Raw genomic sequence first — 20,052 nt, 5'->3', positions numbered from 1 at the left:
GGCAATTTGTCAACCACTTGTCAACAGCTGAGATTTATTGCCCCAATGGCCCAATGCAGCTGTGTTTGTATTTCGTTTACCGGCCATCTCCACGTTTAGTTCGACCAGACCTGTATATGGATATGGCTAAATAAATATGGGAACAAGTTTTTCAAATATTTCAATGCCGAGTTGCTGCGTCAGCGACCGAATCTGGTACATACTGGTTTTTCAATTGATATCGAAAAGACAATCTAACGCATATGGATTTTTTATTTGTGGCGCCATCTGTGGGTTAGTCCCCAAATTATTTGATCAATGTGTTACTACATCAAATTTCATGTAAATTGAACAAAGCACTTTAGAGTTATTTGGAAAAGAACTTACATTTTTTTGTCAACTTTATCATTCAGTGGTTAAACAAAATAACTTGGAATAAATGCAAGTTGCATTAAAACACCATAGTTTAGGTTGTATGCGGAGCGGAAATGGCTCCATCTGTCTTCCTACTGCGCCATTCAAATGGCTACAGTAGAAAGCGACCTGCTATATTGCCAGGTACTTTGTTGCACGACCGCTGCCCACAGATAGAGAAACACAATGTCTTTTGCTGTTGCACTAGGTGTTGCGAGTATAATTCAATGCCGGTCGGGGTATATAGCCCGCAGAGTAGTTGTTTCTCGCAACACTGCAACTAAAAACATTGTTTCGTCCTCTGTAGACGGCAGTCGTGCAACAAAGTACAGCTGGATCGTTCGTCGGTTGTCTCACCTATGTCACACTGATGAGAATAAGTCCGAAACCCGGTCTGCGCCTGGTGGATTAAACTGACGAATGATCCTAGCTATTGCACTAGGTGTTTGCGAGTATAATTCAATGCTGATCGGGGCATATAGCCCGTGGAGTAGTTGTTTCTCACAACACTGGCAATTAAAAATCATAGTTTAGGGTTGTCTACCCGCAACTTCAATGTCAGTTCACTTACGAATCGCCACAAACTGTTACTATTTTAAATTTGTNCACAACACTGGCAATTAAAAATCATAGTTTAGGGTTGTCTACCCGCAACTTCAATGTCAGTTCACTTACGAATCGCCACAAACTGTTACTATTTTAAATTTGTACACAAAATTGAAGATGGATAGATTTTTCAAAAATTGGTACAGGAATATTTTATTAAATTATGGAATTATTATTTTGAATTAATTAAAAATTGTGATACAACTTGAAATATCGGCCAATAAATCGTACATTTTTTAAACCAAGAACGTTAACGACGAAGGAAAATTCGAACATAAATATCCTGAAATTGGACGTGTGTTAAAAAGACTTGCAGAAGCATTATCGACGGTAAGACGGAGAGAAAGCCATAGGATCGAGGATGGGCAAATTAAGGAAAGCCTGTTGGTGACAAAATAAATAACAGCGGCTAAACAATTATTTTTTATTTGAAATACTCTTCCCTTTAGGAACCAAAATTTTTGAAAGTCAGTCTTAATAATAATAAAACCTTAAAAAATAAAAATAATCTAAGTACATATAAATAAAACGTATATACAATAAAATTTTTTACAGTGTACTACAATAATTATGTACAGGGCTTACGGATTAATCAATAGAAAGAAATTACTGAACACAAAAAAATAACAATCGGTTTATAAATTACATGTCGGACAATGCCTAAAAAGACCGTTTTACACGAAATAAAAAATAAATAATTACGTCTAATCGTACCAATTAACTGATAGGAGGATTTTCCTGTAAAACCTTTACAAAAACCGTGATAAAAGACTACTAAAAAAATTTTAGATGATTTTTTTGTACAAGATGTCTGATTGCAGGGCAAGAAATCTATGAATACCAGAAGATAACAGTCATTAGTTATAATTTTCAAGAGCATCCGCAATCTTTGCCAACAACGTAAACTAGTGTTCGTTTTAAATCGCCAACCAGCAAACTTTGGTCGAATTCAATGACTTCTAAATTAATTAAATTCTGTACAATTCCAAAATATTTCGTACTGGAAATTCTTATACACTCGAGTGATCAGAACCAGCATAAAAATCAATTTTAGACGTAACATTTGTAAAGAACACTGATTTATCGACTTTCGATGAATAATGAAAACAAATTGTTGGACACTGGAAAAAATGTATCTGATGGAAAGTTGACAGACTGTTTTTTCAGAAGAAATACTGGCGTACACGAGACAATTAAAAAGCTGCGATTAAAACTAAAACTGTACATTTACACACATCTAAGCACCATCAATGCTTATTACTATTCAATTATTATTGCTAAAATTACTGGCCTATTTCCGATAGATTTAAAACCAAATACAACTCAACTTATTAATGAGATTCTCACTGAAATATGACACGATTTATTTAACACCCTGTAGTATGCAAAATCAAAGTAGGCTTCGAGACTTCTAGTGGTTCACAAGTTGCTGCTTTGAATCTGAGTATTTTATTTACAAGAAATTTACACGTTTAAAGAACGGCCATTTTTTATGCAACTTAGACATCGGCTAGTCTTATCCTTATGTGGGCCACTGATGTAGATGCTGAAAATTTTGTACGGGACTAGTTAATCGTTTAAGTGAAATAACAAAATGTTCTAACAAAAATACACAATACTGAGATCGTTCTGACTGATCCTTATACTTTCGCCAAAGAGGTAAAAAGCAGCTGCAATTTTTTTTATTATATTGCACTCACAGAATAATAAATAGAATAAATTAGGCCTTACGTGGTAGTTAAATAAATTAAATATATAGCTGCTACTCACAAGATTTATCACAATACGTATTACTTTTTTTTAACTATTAAAAAAACAGCCTGAAAACCTTTTGTCGGTGATGTCAGACGAAAAGCTTGAGCAAAACAAGGTGTACTAAAAAAATAAATCGACAATCTGTAAAAATATAAATAACTCTGTAATGAATTAAAATCACATTTGTGTAAAAATAACAGATGTCCTGGTATATCCGTCGGTAATCTCGCGCTCCGTTTAAAATCGTCACATTTAAAAACAATGAACAAACGATCGGGTTCAAAGCTTGGAGCAACCGCATTACGATCGACTCTTCTCGCTATAAATTTAACAGTTACCATCTGTAAAATTACACTATTCCGAATATAAATTAAAGTTAATAGCTGCCTACCGTTGACGGATATTTTAACCCAGCGCAACCGACAGATGGCAACTGAATTATTACATTATGATTCGATAGCTCATAGTAGTAACTTTACAGAAGCATAAAATTTGTAGCTGCTAATGGAAAATTCACAGCCGTGATTGAGAAAATAGATCTAGTTTGGAAACATATCACAAATTTACTAACTATTGTAAAACTATAATTGTTATGCGTAAAACTACAACTGAAACTTGTAAATTTGCAAATCTCTATGAATTTACAATTGATACCAGTAAGATTACAATTGCAATACGTAAATCTACAATTGACACCTGTAAATTTACAACTGCATCTGTAAAAATACAATTGTCCTTCATAACACAATTGACACTTGTAAATTTACTAGTGACACCTGTAAAATTACAATTGTCCATAATTTGGACCTGTAAATTGGCAAATGCATTTGTAAAATTACAATTATTCATAATTCCAAGTTTGCACTTGTAAATACAATTGATATATGTAAAATTAAAATTGTCGTTCGTAAATTTACAACCGACACTTGTAAAATTACAAATGCATTCCGTAAATCTAAAAGGGACACCTGTAAATTTACTACTGCATCTGTAAAAATGCAGTTGTCCTTCATAACTTACAATTGACACCTGTAAATTTACAAATGCACCCCGTAAATCTAAAATTGACTCGCGAATTTATAACTGCATCTATAAAAAAAACAATTGCCCTTCATAATTTACAAGCGACACCTGTAAATTTACTAGCGACACCTGTAAAATTACAATTGGCATCTGTAAATCTACAACCGACGCCTTTAAATTTACAATTGTCATCTGTAAACCTTCACTCGATACCTTTAAATTTGCAAATGCATCTGTAAAATTATAATTGTCTACAACTGATAATTGGCACTAGTAAATTTACAACCGACATCTGTAAAATTACAAATGCATTCTGTAAATCTAGAACTGACGCTCGCAAATTTATAACTGCATCTGTACAAATACAATTGCCCTTCATAGTTTACATGTGACACCTGTAAATTTACTAGCGACTCCTGTAAAATTACAATTGCCATCCGTAAATCTATTGATGCCTTTAAATTTAAAACTGTCATCTTTAAACCTTCACTCGACACCTCCAAATTTACAAACGCATCTGTAAAATTGTATTTGTCTATAATTCATAATTGGTACTCGTAAATTTACAACTGACACCTGTAAATTTACAAATTTTGCCAAAGCATTCTCAATTGATACCTGCAAAATTACAATTGTACCTGTAAAATTACTATTGCTATCCATAATTTAACGTTGGCACCTGTAAATTTACAACCGATTCTTGTGAAATTACAATCGATACCTATAAATTAGCACGTAACGGTTGTAGATTTGCAGTTTATGGAAGACAGTAACGTTGTTGCTTTTCGCTTTTGCCTACTACGAGGAATATATCAAAAGATAAAAATCGGGAATTTTAAAAAAGATTGTGTTTTCGAATACACCAGGACAACGCCGACCTACAACCGTACCTAAATATGATGTCATGACAAAATACTATCCAAATCTAACGCAGTGTTCTGCTGCAAATTCAAGATAGAATCTATCGCTGACTGTACCTGTTCGTCGATGCTGTTATTCTCCGGCTCGTTGTCCTCGTGCGAGGAATAACTGCTGTTCTGCAAGTTCTCGTAGCTGCAGGACTGCTGCGACTGCGCCCCCTTCGCCTGGGTATAAAAAGTACTCTGAACACTAGTTATAACACTTTGTACACTACTCCCGCTCGATATATGTACATCTGAGGGTTTCTTGTTGTGCTTGTCCACGCGAAACCTCTTTAGTGTCTCCAGACGCGAGTCACTGCTGGCCGAACGCTTCGAATGTTGCGCACTAGAGTTCGCCGGATGAGGTTGCTGCGGCTGATTTACAGCACCCGTATGTCCGGGAGCCTTGGTAGGGCTGGGGCTGCGTTCGCTCTGCGGGAGGCAGCCCAGTTCGCGCTGGATGCAAGCCCACTCGTCGTAATCTTCGGGCGGGGGCTCCGATCCCAACGGTTGGCCCAGGACTTGACCCGCCTCGTTCATGGGTGGGTTAGGGGGGTCCGGTACCGCGAGAGGGAGGTTCAGCAGCTCGTTCTCGTAGTCCTGTCTTAGTTTTATGAGGGACTGTTGCTCTTCGGCGAGGAACATACGGTCCAGCATCATTAATTCAGACGTTTGGACTTGTCTCTGTAACGAAAAATTATTTTATTGATAGAAGTAGGCGTAACGTAACATCGGGACCTACCATGCTCTCCTTCATCAATAGATATTTGTACTTGTCCACCATTTTGGCGTATTTCCCTATAAAGTGTCGGGCAGTCAATTCGAAAATCTCGTCAGCCTTATCTAAGTCTTTCTCCGAGAGTACCGGCTGGTCCAGGCAGTGGTACCGTATTAGTCGAATACAAGCGTCCTTTTTGTCACGGAATGGCGTGTGTATGTCCGGCTTTATTGCTCCGTTCTGGTCCAGGTTCAACTGAGTTTCGATCCTGCAAAAAAAGTGAAGAATAGATTAAAATATGTACAGTGGTGGACAAAAAAAGCTTTCCGACAAATTAGTTCGGAAAACATTTTATTGTCCACCGTTGTACATTAGAAACAAAATATAGTAGGGATGACTTACAGGTGCGCCTTTTTCGCTAGAGAGTGAAACTGCTGCTGCTGCTGCTGGTGCTGCAACTGTTGCTGTTGTTGGTGCTGTTGCTGCTGGACGCTGGCTTGGGGTAGAGGCTGGGGGGCGCCCAATCTTTGGTTTAAAACGTGATTCGGATGGTTCTGGTGGCTCGCCGGAACGTGGTTCGGATGATGCGGAGCCTGGTGTCCAATGATTTGCTGATTCGATATCTGATGCGTCTGGACCGCGTGACTTTGATGACTCGCATGGTTGTGATGCTGGCTGGTTTGGCTGGCGTGTTGGTGAGGATGATGGGAGTGGGTTAAGGGATGGGTGTGAGGGTGGTGGTGTACGGTTTGTGTTGACGAATGCTCGGTAGACGGTACGGATACGGATATCCTCGGTACCGCATGTGCTTGTGTCGTGACGGGCTGAAACAAAGTAAGGTTAAGTGTCACAAAACTGACTGTTACTGATTTATTTACATTTTCATCACAAAGATAATAGTTAAATGTGTCGTGATAAAAATACCAATTAAAACAATGCATTTTAATTTTACTGCACATAAGTTATTTATTTGCGCGAACTTCTTACGAGAACTATGAGCTAAGAGTGTGTGGCAATAATTTTTTAACGAGCTGATAAAAATAGTCAATCTTATCGTTGTCATTAAAAATAACAAATTTATCTGATATCACACAATGCAATTTTTGATAAAACCTAACTACAAATGTCAGGATTAACTTCATATTTCAATACAAATTAATTTTGAATGTTCCACATTACGATTTGTTTGCCTTGAATGTTGTTTTTTACTGTTATCATTTTCACTCACAACAAAAGTGTACGCCGACACTTATCTTATTCAGACAAAAGTACAATTTAATGTTATCTATACTTACAGTGAATCAGCTAAATTGTGAAAGCAGTGAGACATTTTATATGTACACCACATACATTAACCGAAGTTGATAATTTAATATTTATGTATAATTACTGATAATTTACGACTTGAATATAATTTCTACTGATAAAAGCGTTAAAGATTTGTCAAATGTTTCTCTGTTGCAGTTCAAGATCAGATTTATGTTATGTGTGTCGTCATTTTAAGTAGAAATTCCTACTAAAAACTATACGATTATTTCTTCCAAATAAATCTTAATTGATCGTGCAATTCTTCCTCGTCAAAAAGATGTGTGATGCGACATTTTCTTATATCCAATTTAAGTATTGTTAAATTTATTGTATTTATCATATTTTATTAATTTTACATTATTTTTTTTGTTCATCACATTGTATGCCGGTTTCTTTATCATTGTATACTCTTTTTTCTTCTTTGACTCGTGATGCATAACAATGTATTTTGATGAATTTTTTTTTTATTATTTTTTATTTAGAACAAACGTTTATTAGCAACAAATTAAATTTTTTAACAAATTTTGTTCCACATTCTCTAATTTTTGTTGAAATCTGATAGGTAGATAAACCAAAAAAAATACGTGTTGATATGTATTAAACGTAATGAACAATTATCAACGAGATAAAACTGATAAAACACGATCAGATACAAATGTGGAGTGCCTAATAAGCTCGTATTTGTAGTGATAACATTTTATGTGCGATATAAAAAAAGATTAGTAAAAACTAATCACGTAATTTATATAACATACAGGATCTCCTAATTTCCATGCATACAGGTCAATAACATTAATAAAAATCAATATTTTTTATTAAATAAACCCTAAAAATGAAGCCTGGTCATTAAAAAATACTTTCTTTCCCTTATTATCTCAGTTCCACTTAGAAGTGTGAAAAAAATTGAAAACCCTGTCTTTATATCAGCGTAATTTTAAGAAAACATTCTATTTAAATATGACAAAAGACACGCATTTTTTTTTATTTTCTTTCATACTTCAACTGTAACGGAGATAATAGGGAGTGAGAGGCAAATGACAATTTTTGCATAACAATCCTGAAAATCATCGTATTATACAAATTCTAAGATTACTACAGTTTTTTTAGGTGCCGTTTTTAGAATATAACAATTGTTTTAGATAATATCTAATACCTACTACAAAGCTACTCTACGCCTCACAAAATGCACCAATTTCCATAAAATAGATTCACATTTAAATTTTAATAAAGTCAAAATGTATTAGTTGCTGGAAAATTTTCATTTATTTTATGATCCATTCATTTATTATTTTTTTAAATTAATACACTTTTTCTTGTATAATTAATCTTTAATATAACAAAAACTATAGGCCAAACCAAAAGATATATATTGTGTTATTAATGTCAGATAAAAAAAATTGCTGATACCGTTTTTTAAAAATTAGCACCTAAAAAAAATCACAAGACCGAGGTTTGTAATTCTGGGAAAATTAATTTCCAAATAAATGTATATACTTTAGGTCCCTTTAATAAAAGGTACTTCAAAATTTTATTTACGTATTTATTTATTTACTTATTTATTTAGTTACTTATGTTAATGCACTATACACCTATAAATCGGGACATCCTGTATGTGAAAAAAAGTACACATTTCCATATTTTTTCACAAATATAATTTCTGATACTTGTCCACAAAAGGAGAGGAATTCAGGACTGCTAGTGATAAATTCTTAGTGTTAAAAAAATCATGGCGGGAAAATCATTAACATTTTGAGGAATCAGTTGAAATACACTTAAATTTTGTGTAGATTTTATTAATCGATCTTTGTCTCATATTTCATCTTCAAGTTATTATATGTCTAAGCAGTATTTAATTTAAAAATATTATTTTTTAGTACATACGGCATATAATAATGCTTTAACGTTAAATAAATAGCCGAGTTATAATTCATTTTTTAAACTGCACTTAAACTCTTGTCTACGCCGCCACTGGGCAGCGCCCAGACTAGGTTGTACATGTACTCTTATCAGTGTGGGTTATCTTTTTAAATCAACCGTTTGAAGCAAACGGAGAAGTAGAGAGCCAAATTGCAATAGAAAATAATTATGTTTAAACAAATTGCTCCTGTATAACTTTGTGGCAGGATATTTTAAAATCGCCATGTGTTTTTAATGTTAATGCAGACGTAGCATATTAAAAAGAAATTTCGAGTCTATAAATTATTATTTAATAACCTATATATAAAAACGGGCCAATTAAGGTCAGATTTCACGAATTTTCAAAAAATAACAGATTCGCGCCAAATTTGGTATACGGGGGTTTTCGGGGTCGCTGATCACAGATCTGAGGTCAGTTTTGCAAAATTCAAGATGGTGGATTCAAGATGGCCGACCAAATTTTTAAAAAATAAAAGATTCGCGCTAACTTTGGTATACGGGGGTTTTCGGGGTCACTGATCACGAATCCGAGATCAGATTTACAAAATTCGTTTTTAAAAATTTAATCAATTACTTATGTACTAAAGACTGTTAAAACATGATTGGGTACTCAGGTTATAAAGTAAACAAAAATATTACAAAATGAATTTCACAATTCTGACCTCGAATTCGCAATCGGCGAACCCGAAAACCCCCGTATACCAAATTTGGCGCGAATGGGTTATTTTTTGAAAATTTGGTCGGTCATCTTTGATCCGCCATGTTGAATTTTGCAAAATTGACCTCGGATCCGTGATCAGCGAACCTGAAAACCCCGTATACCAAATTTAGCGCGAATGGGTTTATTTTTTGAACATTTGGTCGGCCGTCTTGGAGCCGCCATCTTGAATTTTGCAAAATTGACCTCGGATCCGTGATCAGCGACCCCGAAAATCCTCGTATACCAAATTTGGCGCGAATCTGTCATCTTTTGAAAATTAACCTGTTTTGACCCGTTTTTTTTTTTGAGGTTAGAAAAAGAACCATCAATTTTGACCGCGGATTCACGTTCGGTGGGGTTTTAACCATATAAATAAAAATTTGAATATAGAAAAAAAAAATTCTATTTTTCCTAGCACTTTTTCGTGAATTTTTGCTATTTTTGACTTGTTTTTTGAGGTTAGGAAATTCCTGTGATGTGATAGTTCAATTCTGATACCAGATTTGTGATCAGGAGGCAAAAATACTACGGATAACATATGTCGCATGAAAAGTACAGACAACTTTTTTTTGTGTGGCTGTGCTGTGCTATTTTTGTTGTTTTATAAAATGTACATAATAAAAAATAAATAAAAATACTGATCTGATAGATTTGAAATATACTTCAAAATAATTTCAAGTTTTAAAAAACTATTTGTTACTATTTTCTTAAAGCACTGTGTTTAGTTCGTGAATCTCAATATTAATGACCTTATTTAAGTGAACGACATAATATCAATTTACCTGATGTGTTATGACCAGAGAGCGGACAATTAGTGTCTTTAACCTTGAACATAGATATGTCATTCATAAACATAGATACATTATCCATGACGCAGTGGCGTGTCGGGTATGCATCGGGAATTTACGTGATAATTCACGAAAATTCCTTGGTACATACATTTTTAGGCTTTATAAAGTATTTAGAAAATCAGGAATTGTATAACTACATATTTATTAAATTCCGTTCCGTTTTTTTAATTGGAAATTAGGAGTTAATGTAACGAATATCCTCAGGCGACACACATGATAGAATAGTCCAATCCACGCTCCATTCATAACAGGGCTGCAGTTTGAATTCTGACCAATAGGAATTCGATAAACGCAACCGATGTCGACAGATGGACTAGAGATGGGCGCGAGTGTCATTTCATTTCTTTAGAACTAAATTAACTTAATTGTTTTTTCGTTGTTTTACCAGTTTACATGCTTTACGGATTTTAAATAAAGGATACAAATCTTCGCGAGGATAATACGATATATTTGTTATACATAATAATTATATTTTGCATAGTTTACACACAATACATTTTTGAATGCGTACGCATCTTTACTCGAATTTGACCTAATCTTCGGGTTAAAGACACACACTGTCCGCTCTCTAGTTATGACGTTCAGGCACGGGTCGTCAAAAAACCAATGGCCAAAATTCAGCAAAATGAGAATGGCCGAATAAGTCACCACTTCATTTTATTACATTTTACATTTATTTTAGTTCTCAGTTTATCAGTTTACGAGAAGGTGTTTCTAATATGGTAAGTTCCCTTAAAGTAACCTTAACCTTAAGTAACCTTAAAAAGTTATTTATTTCAGTATTTACTGACTGTCCAGCGACGAAGTATGAAAATTATAAAAAATCAATTTATAAAATTGATTATATTGTTTGCAAGAAAACAAAATAATCTAAACAAACTTACCTGATGACTACTAGTGGACTGTGTCTCCACGCTGGTACTCCTGACGATGCTCTGACTGTTGCATAAAACCGGCACTGGACTCGGACTCGGCGGCGGCTCGCTCTTCACGTGAACCGGCGACGGCAGATTTAGACTGGACGGATTCACGATAGTAAGTTGATTGTTGTGGTAATAGACCTTGTCGGGCGGTAATAGTTTCCCAGAAGCCAAAATCTTCTGCTGCTCCGCGAACAGCAGCTTCAAGGCGTTCTGTACTTCCGTCGTGTCTCCCTGATTCATCCTGGCCGATAACGTCTGGATCTGCAGTTGTATGCTCTTTAAGTGCTGTTGTTTCTGGGGCGTCAACTGTATGGTGGTGATTCTTTGCTGCGGCTGAGCGGGGGGGTTCGGCGGGGCTACGCCGCTGCCCGCTACATTATTCACGCTGCTAGACTCCTCTAAGATTTGACCTAAAAGCTTATCCACGTCGGGGTTGGTATTGCTGCCGTTCGAATCCTGCGACTGGTGTGCGATTACGGTAGGGGCGACCTTCTGCTGTTTGGGGGTTTGCGGGGATATCGGCATGGGTTTAGGGCGTTCCATGGGCACCTTCTGCTGGTTCTGGACAGAAGGTTGGACCATGGCCTGCGGCTGGACCATCGCCTGGGGCTGTATGGGTTTGCTTTGAATGGGTTGAGGTTGAACGTGATTTTGAGGTAGAATATGTTTCGGAGGTGCTGTTAAGGCACTAACTATGGGTTTACTAGCGTTTTCCTTGATCTGTTCCGTGTTGTTGCTGGTTTTGACGGAATCGTTGACGTTGTCTTGCAGAAAACTCTTTATGCTCTGGATTTTGTTCACCTTCTTGACCGGCTTGGATTTGGGAGACATTTTCTTTTCGTTTTGTTCCTTGTTAGGGCGTTGCATGAAGATAGTTTGACCGTTAACTGTTAACTGCCCGTTGCGCTTCAACTGTTCTAACTGGTCCGGCGTTAGGTTGACCACGTAAGATGTCGGTGGTGGATTGTTCTGGTTTTGTTGATTTTCGTTAATGTTGTGCTGTTGTGACGGTTGAACTTGCTGCTGCTGTTGTTGTTGCTGTTGGTTGATAGAATGGTGCTGAATCGGTTGCACGGTTTGTACGGGTGGTTGAGACTTTTGAAATGGTTGCACTTTCAAAACGGGTTGGGTCTGGGTATGCGTCTGATGAGAGTTAAAACCTTGTACATTCTGCACAGAGTGCACCGGAGACTGTATTGGCTGAGGGTGTACACTTTGTACATTCTGCTGCACACTTTGTACATTCTGCTGTACACTTTGTACGTTCTGTTGTACACTTTGTACATTCTGCTGCATGGCTTGCACATTCTGTTGAACACTTTGTACATTCTGCTGAACACTCTGCACATTCTGCTGCACTCCTTGGATGCTTTGTACGTTGTGCATGTTTTGTACACTTTGTATGGCTTGCGAATGTACGTTTTGCGGCTGGACGTGCGAGTGGACCGTTTGAGTTTGTACCGCATGATTCTGCTGCTGTAACAAGCTCTGAATCTGTCCCTGAATCTGAGACTGCAAGCTGTGCACTTGAGACTGAGATATAGAATGTATGGGCTGAACTTGTGAGTGTATGCTGTGTATTGGCTGCGGCTGTACAATTTGCATTGGTTGCTGCAGGGCGTTAACGGTTTGGTGCTGTATCGTTTGCTGCACAGTCTGCTGTTGAATCTGCGGTTGTAGGGATTGTATAGTGTGCTGTACTGCCTGCGGCTGCACCGTTTGCTGTTGTACCGTTTGTATAGTTTGCGATTGTACCGTTTGCTGCTGTATGGTCTGTACAGATTGCTGTTGAATAGTCTGAACGGTTTGTTGCACAGTCTGTTGATCCATTGAGGGTTGCAACACCAGTCCCCCGTTTAATCCCAGCAGACTTTGTAGTATTATTTGAGATTGGAGATCTTGATTTAAGGTGGGATCGTGTTGCAGAACCAGTCTTCCGTCCTCCCCCATTGTTAACTTAAAACCGCCACTCCTTTGAAGCATGAGGCCATTGTTTATGGTAAAATTGGGAGTTATGAAAGAGTTGAAGGGTATGCTGGCTTGTGCGGTAGCTGCCTGGGAAGTACTGTTTGAAATCATTCCACTCTGGAAGTTTTGGTTGAGCACCTAGAATATAATTTATATTTATAAAAAAAATCATTTTCAAGTTGCATTGGATGCAAGTAAAAAGATGCAGAAAACCAAGATTAAATACTGTTTACTTTCACTGTATCTTGAAAATGAATTAACCACAGTTAAATAGGAAGAGTTGATCATGTCTTGAATTTTAAATTTACTCACCTGAACTACAGGAGCTGTTGCGTTTATGGTAGGCTGGGCCATGGCCGATATCTGTATATTCTGAATATTTTTCTTGGCGTCTGTGTGTACGTAATTTGACTGTGCCTGCACGGTGCTGCTCTGCACGACCTGCTGAGGCTGAGGTTGCGGCTGAGGCGTCGTCGGCACCGAGTTGTGTTCGCTCTCACTCTGTGAAGTATCACTCTCGAACTGGATGTCATCTTCGTCCCCAATGCCGGACAGTTTCATTATGTTAGCGAGATCGAGTTTCTTTTTCACCTTGTGCTTCGGCTTCCTCTTCATCTGCTGCTGCACTATCTGCTGCTGGTGGTGATGGGCGTTGTTTACGATTGTTTGTTGTTGAGCGATGTGCGTAGCGTTGATGGGTTGCTGATTGCCCACCTTGTAAGAAACAGTTTTAACACAAAATTTGAAGGAAACCCACAGAAAATGTGGATGACATTCAAATTACAGAAGAATATTGCCTCATGTATTTTAACACCATTAGCAGAAACTTTATTGGGCAACTAAAATGAAAGATGCAACTACCTAGTAAAAAAACTTGTTAAACTTTTATTGAAGTTTAATCTATCATGCGAGAAAAACTATTTGTAAAAATTCAGGGCAATCTAAGTATTGTCTCCTCAATACATTCAACTGTTTCGAAGTTAGTTTAGTTCAATGATTTGATTTGACTAGAACATGTAACATCAAATTGTGATGCGAAAGTGTAACCGTGGTAAACTTTACTCCTAAAGAATAGTGTGACATATTAATTATGTACGGTGCTGGAAAACGTAAGCGAATGGGAGCATGCATGCAAATTTTTTAATAAATGTGTACCAAGAGAAGAAAATCTTTCACTGAACCCCGAGAAATGGTCCAGTGGTCAGTTATTACAAAACAAAGCTGAATTATTCTTTAGACGATCGAGGTTACGTTTATAAATCAACACTCTACTACAGATTTATTTACAGCTTCACGCTAATGCTTACCTGAGTAACATACGTCGTGGTAGATGGCGCCAGCTGCATCCCGTTGGTCAGAACCCTCACCATGGGCTGGGATCTAGGCGGTTGGATTTGCAAGAGTTGCTGCCCGCCGGGCTGCAAGATCAAACCTTGGGCTGTAGCCGTTTGCATCTGCGGCTGTATCTTGGTAGCTGCCTGAGGGCGTAGGATGAACTGAACGCCTGGCGTGGTGAGCATCGGCATCTGGTTGAGGAGCAGAGGCTGTGCAGTCGGCATTATAGTTGCCGTTTGTTGGTGGTTCGTAGGTATCACAATTTGGGGGCTAGAAGAGCCATTGAAGAGTTAATTTTGAGTTAACGGTAATTTAGTATTGTGCAATAAATGTTTTAATACTTAATTTCTTTGTGTACGCAAAATTTTATTTGTATTATTGTAACGACGATAACTGGACTAAAAAAGGTTATTTTTTCATACATAAGATAGCTGAAGAAATATTTTATTAATGTATTTTGAAAGCAAGTCATATTTTACAAACATAATGTTAAGTTCATTTATAAAAATACTGAACAGTAACAAACTCACAGTAAAATTCAAATGAAATTAGAATGTATATTGAGGCTATTTTTTTTAAGTAAATTATTTTTAAATTCTATGCAGTATTTTTAGATCCATGGTCTACTGTTGAAATCTTGCACCAACAATAAGCTTTTAATCAAATTGTTATAATTTTTAATACAAAAAATGAATGCCAGTTAAATATTATAGCCTTATTAAAAATATTGCACCTTTGTAACTATTTAATTATACATTAGGATTTTAGTTTATTTTGATAACCTTGACTAAAATTAACATAGCAATATATAAAGGAAGGCGACAAGCATATATTAAATACTTAATAAATATTGAACACTTACAATAAAATTTTGCATATTTAACTTCGAAGTTTAACAAAAACTTAAAAAAACTGCATTTCAAATAAAATATATCAATATCAGTAAGAAAAAGATATCAACAGATTTGTAAGAATCTAGAAAGAGATGTATCAAAATATATATCGACTCGCATGGGTGCCATTTTGTAAATATTTTGTAAATGTCACTTAAATAAATCCTATTTTTTTTTAAATTACTAATTTGTACAAAAATAGTAAATACTATAGAAAAATGTCATTCTGAAAAAATATCTATTTTTATCTAAGGGAATCGCATATGTACAAATACGTATTTATACTGTCTGTCGGTACCTAATTATTTATTTTTGGCATTTTCAGTTACTTTTTTTATTTGCTTGGGTATTTTGTCACACTGAAAATAGTCCTAAAAACAATCAAATTTTCAAAAAAAAAGCAGTGCAACAAGTACGAAGAGTTTTACAATGAACAAAGGGATGAGCTTGAAAAGGGAATTTTTTTTATTTTATGGTGTCGATACTATTAAACAATTCTACTTATGCTCACATGTACAAGAATCTAGTTTTAAGTGGGCTGACATATATAAAGTATATGTAGCTGATTTTAGCTCTAGAACTCAATTAACTCTCGGAAAACACTATGACCCACAAAATTTTTTGATCGTGAAATTCGTAAAGAAATTTAAAAATATCATTTTAAATGCTTGTCGTGGTCTGCAGAGAGCTCTGTCTTCGTTAAGTAGCGTTTGAAATTGACGTTAGGTCAGTGTGATCCAGGTGTGTAACTACTGCCAATTTATTCAGTTATTTGTAAAGGATAAAAAACAAAAATAATGTGGCCATCTTGTTTTCGACCAATGTGCGACGACCATTGTGCATACCTTTGCAACGATTGTGCCGGTGAAGAATAATACTTACAGAATACTTTTATGATTTGAAGTTTTTTCAAACAAATGAGAATACTTTTTACATTAAATACTTTATTTTCTTCATTTACGTGATGAATAAGAACTTTTTTATGTTTTAGTTGAAAAATACAAGTATTTTTGCACCCAAATAATGAATTAACTTCGAATTTAAAAAAATATATCTTTTTTTTCAAAGCTACAGTACATGACTATTTTTTAAAGTATTCTAGCATACTTCCAGTTTCCACAAATTTTGGCTTAAAATATTAAAAATTAAAAAAGTTATAACCTTCGTAAAATTCAATTTAAAAGATTTTTTTGCGAATTTTTTTAACCTTGTTAATGTCATCAACAATGATTAAATTTTGCATGAATTATTTCTATCGGGTCTTAAGTGTATCTCAGAATTTTTTCAAGCCAATCGGTCCAGCCATTGCAAAATGCTACACAATTAAAAAAAGTTTCAGATTGACCTGGACTGTTCTTCGTGGTTGGGAAAATAGGTGTGTTCTTAGAGGGTTAAAAAATTAATCAATTGCGCCAAAAAAATCGGTCAAGGATTATTTTAAGAAGCTATATTTTGTCTAGCCATAAATATCACACCCAGACAAATAAAAAAATACACTTCACTAATCACGCACTTGAGTTAGATAAGGTTTTGAAACAATCTGTTTATGTTCTCAAAACTAGGAATTAAAGAAAACAAAATTCTTTTTCAAAACTACTAACTGAAGTGTGTGATTTAATGACGAGTATTATTTATTTGCCTTGCCCTCACATTTGACAAACTACGAATTTATTATCATTATTTACTACTGCATTATAATAGTTTAAGTAAATTGTAACCAAAAAATTCTTCTTTATTTTCAGGATTCTCCAAGTTGAGAAAACGTATAAACTCATATCGGTTTCCCTATTTTAGTAACCAAATTTTTTTGTCGGTATCTTCCACCTAATGTATTTCAAAAAGCATTATTTCAAAAATTATAGCTACAGTGGCTGCCATAAAGTTTGCACCAAATAAGAAATGTTCTTCGGAAAAATTAACTTTTAATAATTTTTACTTGTCTGAAGCTAAAATTTTAAATAAATTTTTTGGAATGTGGAATTTTTAGCCAGGAAAACATTAATTCCACTTATTGTTAAATGTGTGCTCTAAAAAAATATATGTAGGAGCCTAAGAAAAAATAAATTAACCACAATTTAAAACAACTGAAAATAATTCAAAACCGACACAATTTTTTGATAAATATTATCTTTAATTCAAAGAAGACATTTAAATTCTATCAAAATAAGTGAATAATGTGAAAATGTGGTTAATAATTCCGTTTTGAAAAATTTTAAAATTATTTTTAATTTTTAAGAAAATGCGACTGTTGTTTGTGCTTATTTGGTATTCGAACAAAATAATGTTTCTTTTTTCTAGAATTAATTATAATAAAAAAATTTCATGACATTCAGAAGTAGTATTCATGTAATCCCCGGATTCCCAGAATCAACACCTACATTAGTTTTAATTTCTTGTATCTGTTGGGCTTAAAACTATATTTTTGTATATTTAAATATAAGTACATTTTTTTAAGAATGAATTTGTTCCATAAAATGAAACATAAAAAAGTGTCTTCTTTTCAACTTCATCGTGGACACCCTGTATATGACCGAAGAATTTGATAATGTTACTGCAGGGAAAAGCAACTATTTGAATTAAATATATTAACCGAAACTTCATTTAAATGTAGATAATTAAATATGTTATGCACCTTTTATATCAAATTTAAATTTTAACATCTTTATGATCAAAAACAGAAAAAAATGTCTTACGCTGCTGTTGGTCGATTACAAAACCAGTTACGAAATACATTAGGATTGGTTAATACCTGTCTTTTAATACCAAGATCTTTAACATAGTAATAAAAATGAACTTACCTGACACTTGGCTTAGGGGACGGCTGAGGACTAGCTGATGGTTTCGGTAGAATATTGAGATGAGGTTTCAATTTTATAATATTTTGCGGTTGTGAGGTCTGCATAGGCCTTGCCAGCAAGTTGTTGTGAATAATCTGCATGACGGGAAAATTAGGTTGGGGTGTCGGAGGCTTGAGAGATGGGGAAGGTGATTTCAAACTAGCTGGTGACGAATATGGCGAAGGGGGATAACCAGGACTCGGATTAGAATAGGCCGGAGACATGCTGGTTACTATCTGAGGTTTCTTAACAAGATTGAGGTTATTTGAGCCAACCACAGTGCAGTTGGTGCTTAAATTCTCATAATCTATCTTCTCCTGTTTGATGGTTTGGTAGGATGAACTTTTCGGTGATTTACACATTTTTTGCACTGGTTTGTGAGGATTTTGAGACATTTTTTCACAACACTTAAATTCCGAATTAAAGCACAGTTTCTCTTAAGTACATCTTTCTTTTACAATCACCTTGGAATGTTGAAACTTTATCCTAGATCATAACTTCTTAGTTAAATGAAGTTAATTAATAAATTACTGTTTATCATTATTACACCACATTATTACTTATCCGAACTCGAATAAAGCCATTTTATCGTTGTATACATCGAAAAAATATAAAACTGACAACAGCATTATTTCACAAAGGGGTTGAAAGGCATTTTTTACTGTTCACACACAAACTCAACTAAAACGTAGCCACCGAACAGAAAACAATATGTATATCGCTAATTTCTTTAAGTAGCCACTGAATCCCTCTGAAGACAGTCGATTATTTTGTTAAACCTGGAACAAATGAAGGAAAACTTAAAATCCAAACATAACCTCTTTAAAAGTATCAAAATTTACCCATTTCCCGACATTTTCTGTATAAGCAACACTAGTATTTCACAAAATCAGGGTTTCATTAATCAATATCCTATACTTAAATATAATTTAAGACTAATTTTTATTTGTTTATAAACAATTCTGCAAATTCGCAACCAGAAATATCACTTCACCGCCATCTTTTACGATGCGCCTATTTCTTCTGCTTCTTCTTCGTCCCATTCCCCTCCCCCGCCTAACAAAAATGGACCAGTCCAACAGATTCAAGGTTTCCAATAAAAAATATATAAATAAACATATTTACATTAAAGGCCTATATATTCATCAAATTTATCTTTATAATGATTGATGGACGCATAAGGATTGTCAGATTAATGCCTTCATAGGGTGCTGTTTATTGTAGAAAGCAATAAAAAATCATTTATCAAACGAATCTAGTGGGTGGGGAGAACAAATGAAAGTCAATGAAGGAGTGGGGGAGAGAATGTATGTTAAAAATCTTAAAAGGAGGTGAAAACAAATATATAAACAATAAATAATGTAATTAATAAACAAAAATTAATTAGCCATTATTTTTTTAAATGATTGACGATTAATATACAATATCATCAAAAAATCAATACGAAAGTTAGGTTACAAAGAAACTCAAGGTAAAAATTCATGCGACTGATCATGTGAGGTCCTGTAAATCAAAAAAACAATCATTTTTTTAAAAAATACGAAATTTTAGGCCGTTTTCTAACAATAAACAGCATGGAACTCCAACCCACACCGTTTTCAACATAAAATGAATAAAATTCTACGTACCTTTTAACAATTTTCACTTCATGGGTAAAAACGGGGTTTACGCTAGCAAAAGCAGGGCATTCGGCGATCTGATTGGTTGCCTGGAAGCGTCATTTGATACACAAAAAAATAACATTTACTTTGAGGTTAGACAGGATGGTATTCGACTTTAAACCTTAATGGCACGGAACATAGAGAATAATTAATTGAAGTAAATCTTTTTGAAATGACTTGATACCATAATCATTTATTATAACTAGATTGTTGAATATATATAATAGCATAGCCATTTTACAAATAGTTTTACACAGTTAAG

The 20,052-nt window shown here is 34.9% G+C and overlaps 1 protein-coding gene across 2 annotated transcripts; it reads right to left on the bottom strand.

Moving 5' to 3' along the window:
- Positions 1 to 1,498: 1,498 nt before the first annotated feature.
- On the bottom strand, positions 1,499 to 19,792 carry LOC108907014 (nuclear receptor coactivator 6). 2 transcript variants are annotated; one of them, XM_018710484.1, is made up of 8 exons: positions 19,758 to 19,792; positions 18,091 to 18,908; positions 14,372 to 14,669; positions 13,377 to 13,778; positions 11,058 to 13,202; positions 5,800 to 6,221; positions 5,422 to 5,665; positions 1,499 to 5,363 (listed from the first exon to the last, which is right to left on the bottom strand). In XM_018710484.1, exons 2-8 carry the CDS (start codon positions 18,522 to 18,524, stop codon positions 4,680 to 4,682), a joined length of 4,629 nt encoding a protein of 1,542 aa, XP_018566000.1. In that variant the 5' UTR covers positions 18,525 to 18,908; positions 19,758 to 19,792; the 3' UTR covers positions 1,499 to 4,679. The 2 variants fall into 2 exon arrangements, with proteins under 2 accessions (XP_018566000.1, XP_018566001.1); XM_018710485.1 differs by lacking the exon at positions 19,758 to 19,792 and adding an exon at positions 18,972 to 19,111.
- Positions 19,793 to 20,052: the final 260 nt, after the last annotated feature.

The sequence above is a fragment of the Anoplophora glabripennis genome, unplaced genomic scaffold, assembly GCF_000390285.2.
Source record: "Anoplophora glabripennis isolate ALB-LARVAE unplaced genomic scaffold, Agla_2.0 scaffold317, whole genome shotgun sequence".
Classification (NCBI taxonomy): domain Eukaryota; kingdom Metazoa; phylum Arthropoda; class Insecta; order Coleoptera; family Cerambycidae; genus Anoplophora; species Anoplophora glabripennis.
Note: the sequence above shows the minus strand (reverse complement) of the source record. Positions and strands in the feature narration are given on the sequence as shown.

Excerpts from the sequence above, each read along its gene's own strand:
- LOC108907014 (XM_018710484.1), bottom strand. The coding sequence starts at position 18,524 with ATGTCTCAAAATCCTCACAAACCAGTGCAAAAAATGTGTAAATCACCG. Across the intron at positions 6,222-11,057 it reads AGTCCACTAGTAGTCATCAG|CCCGTCACGACACAAGCACA; the intron begins GTAAGTTTGTTT and ends ACTTTGTTTCAG. Across the intron at positions 5,666-5,799 it reads CTAGCGAAAAAGGCGCACCT|GATCGAAACTCAGTTGAACC; the intron begins GTAAGTCATCCC and ends CTTTTTTTGCAG.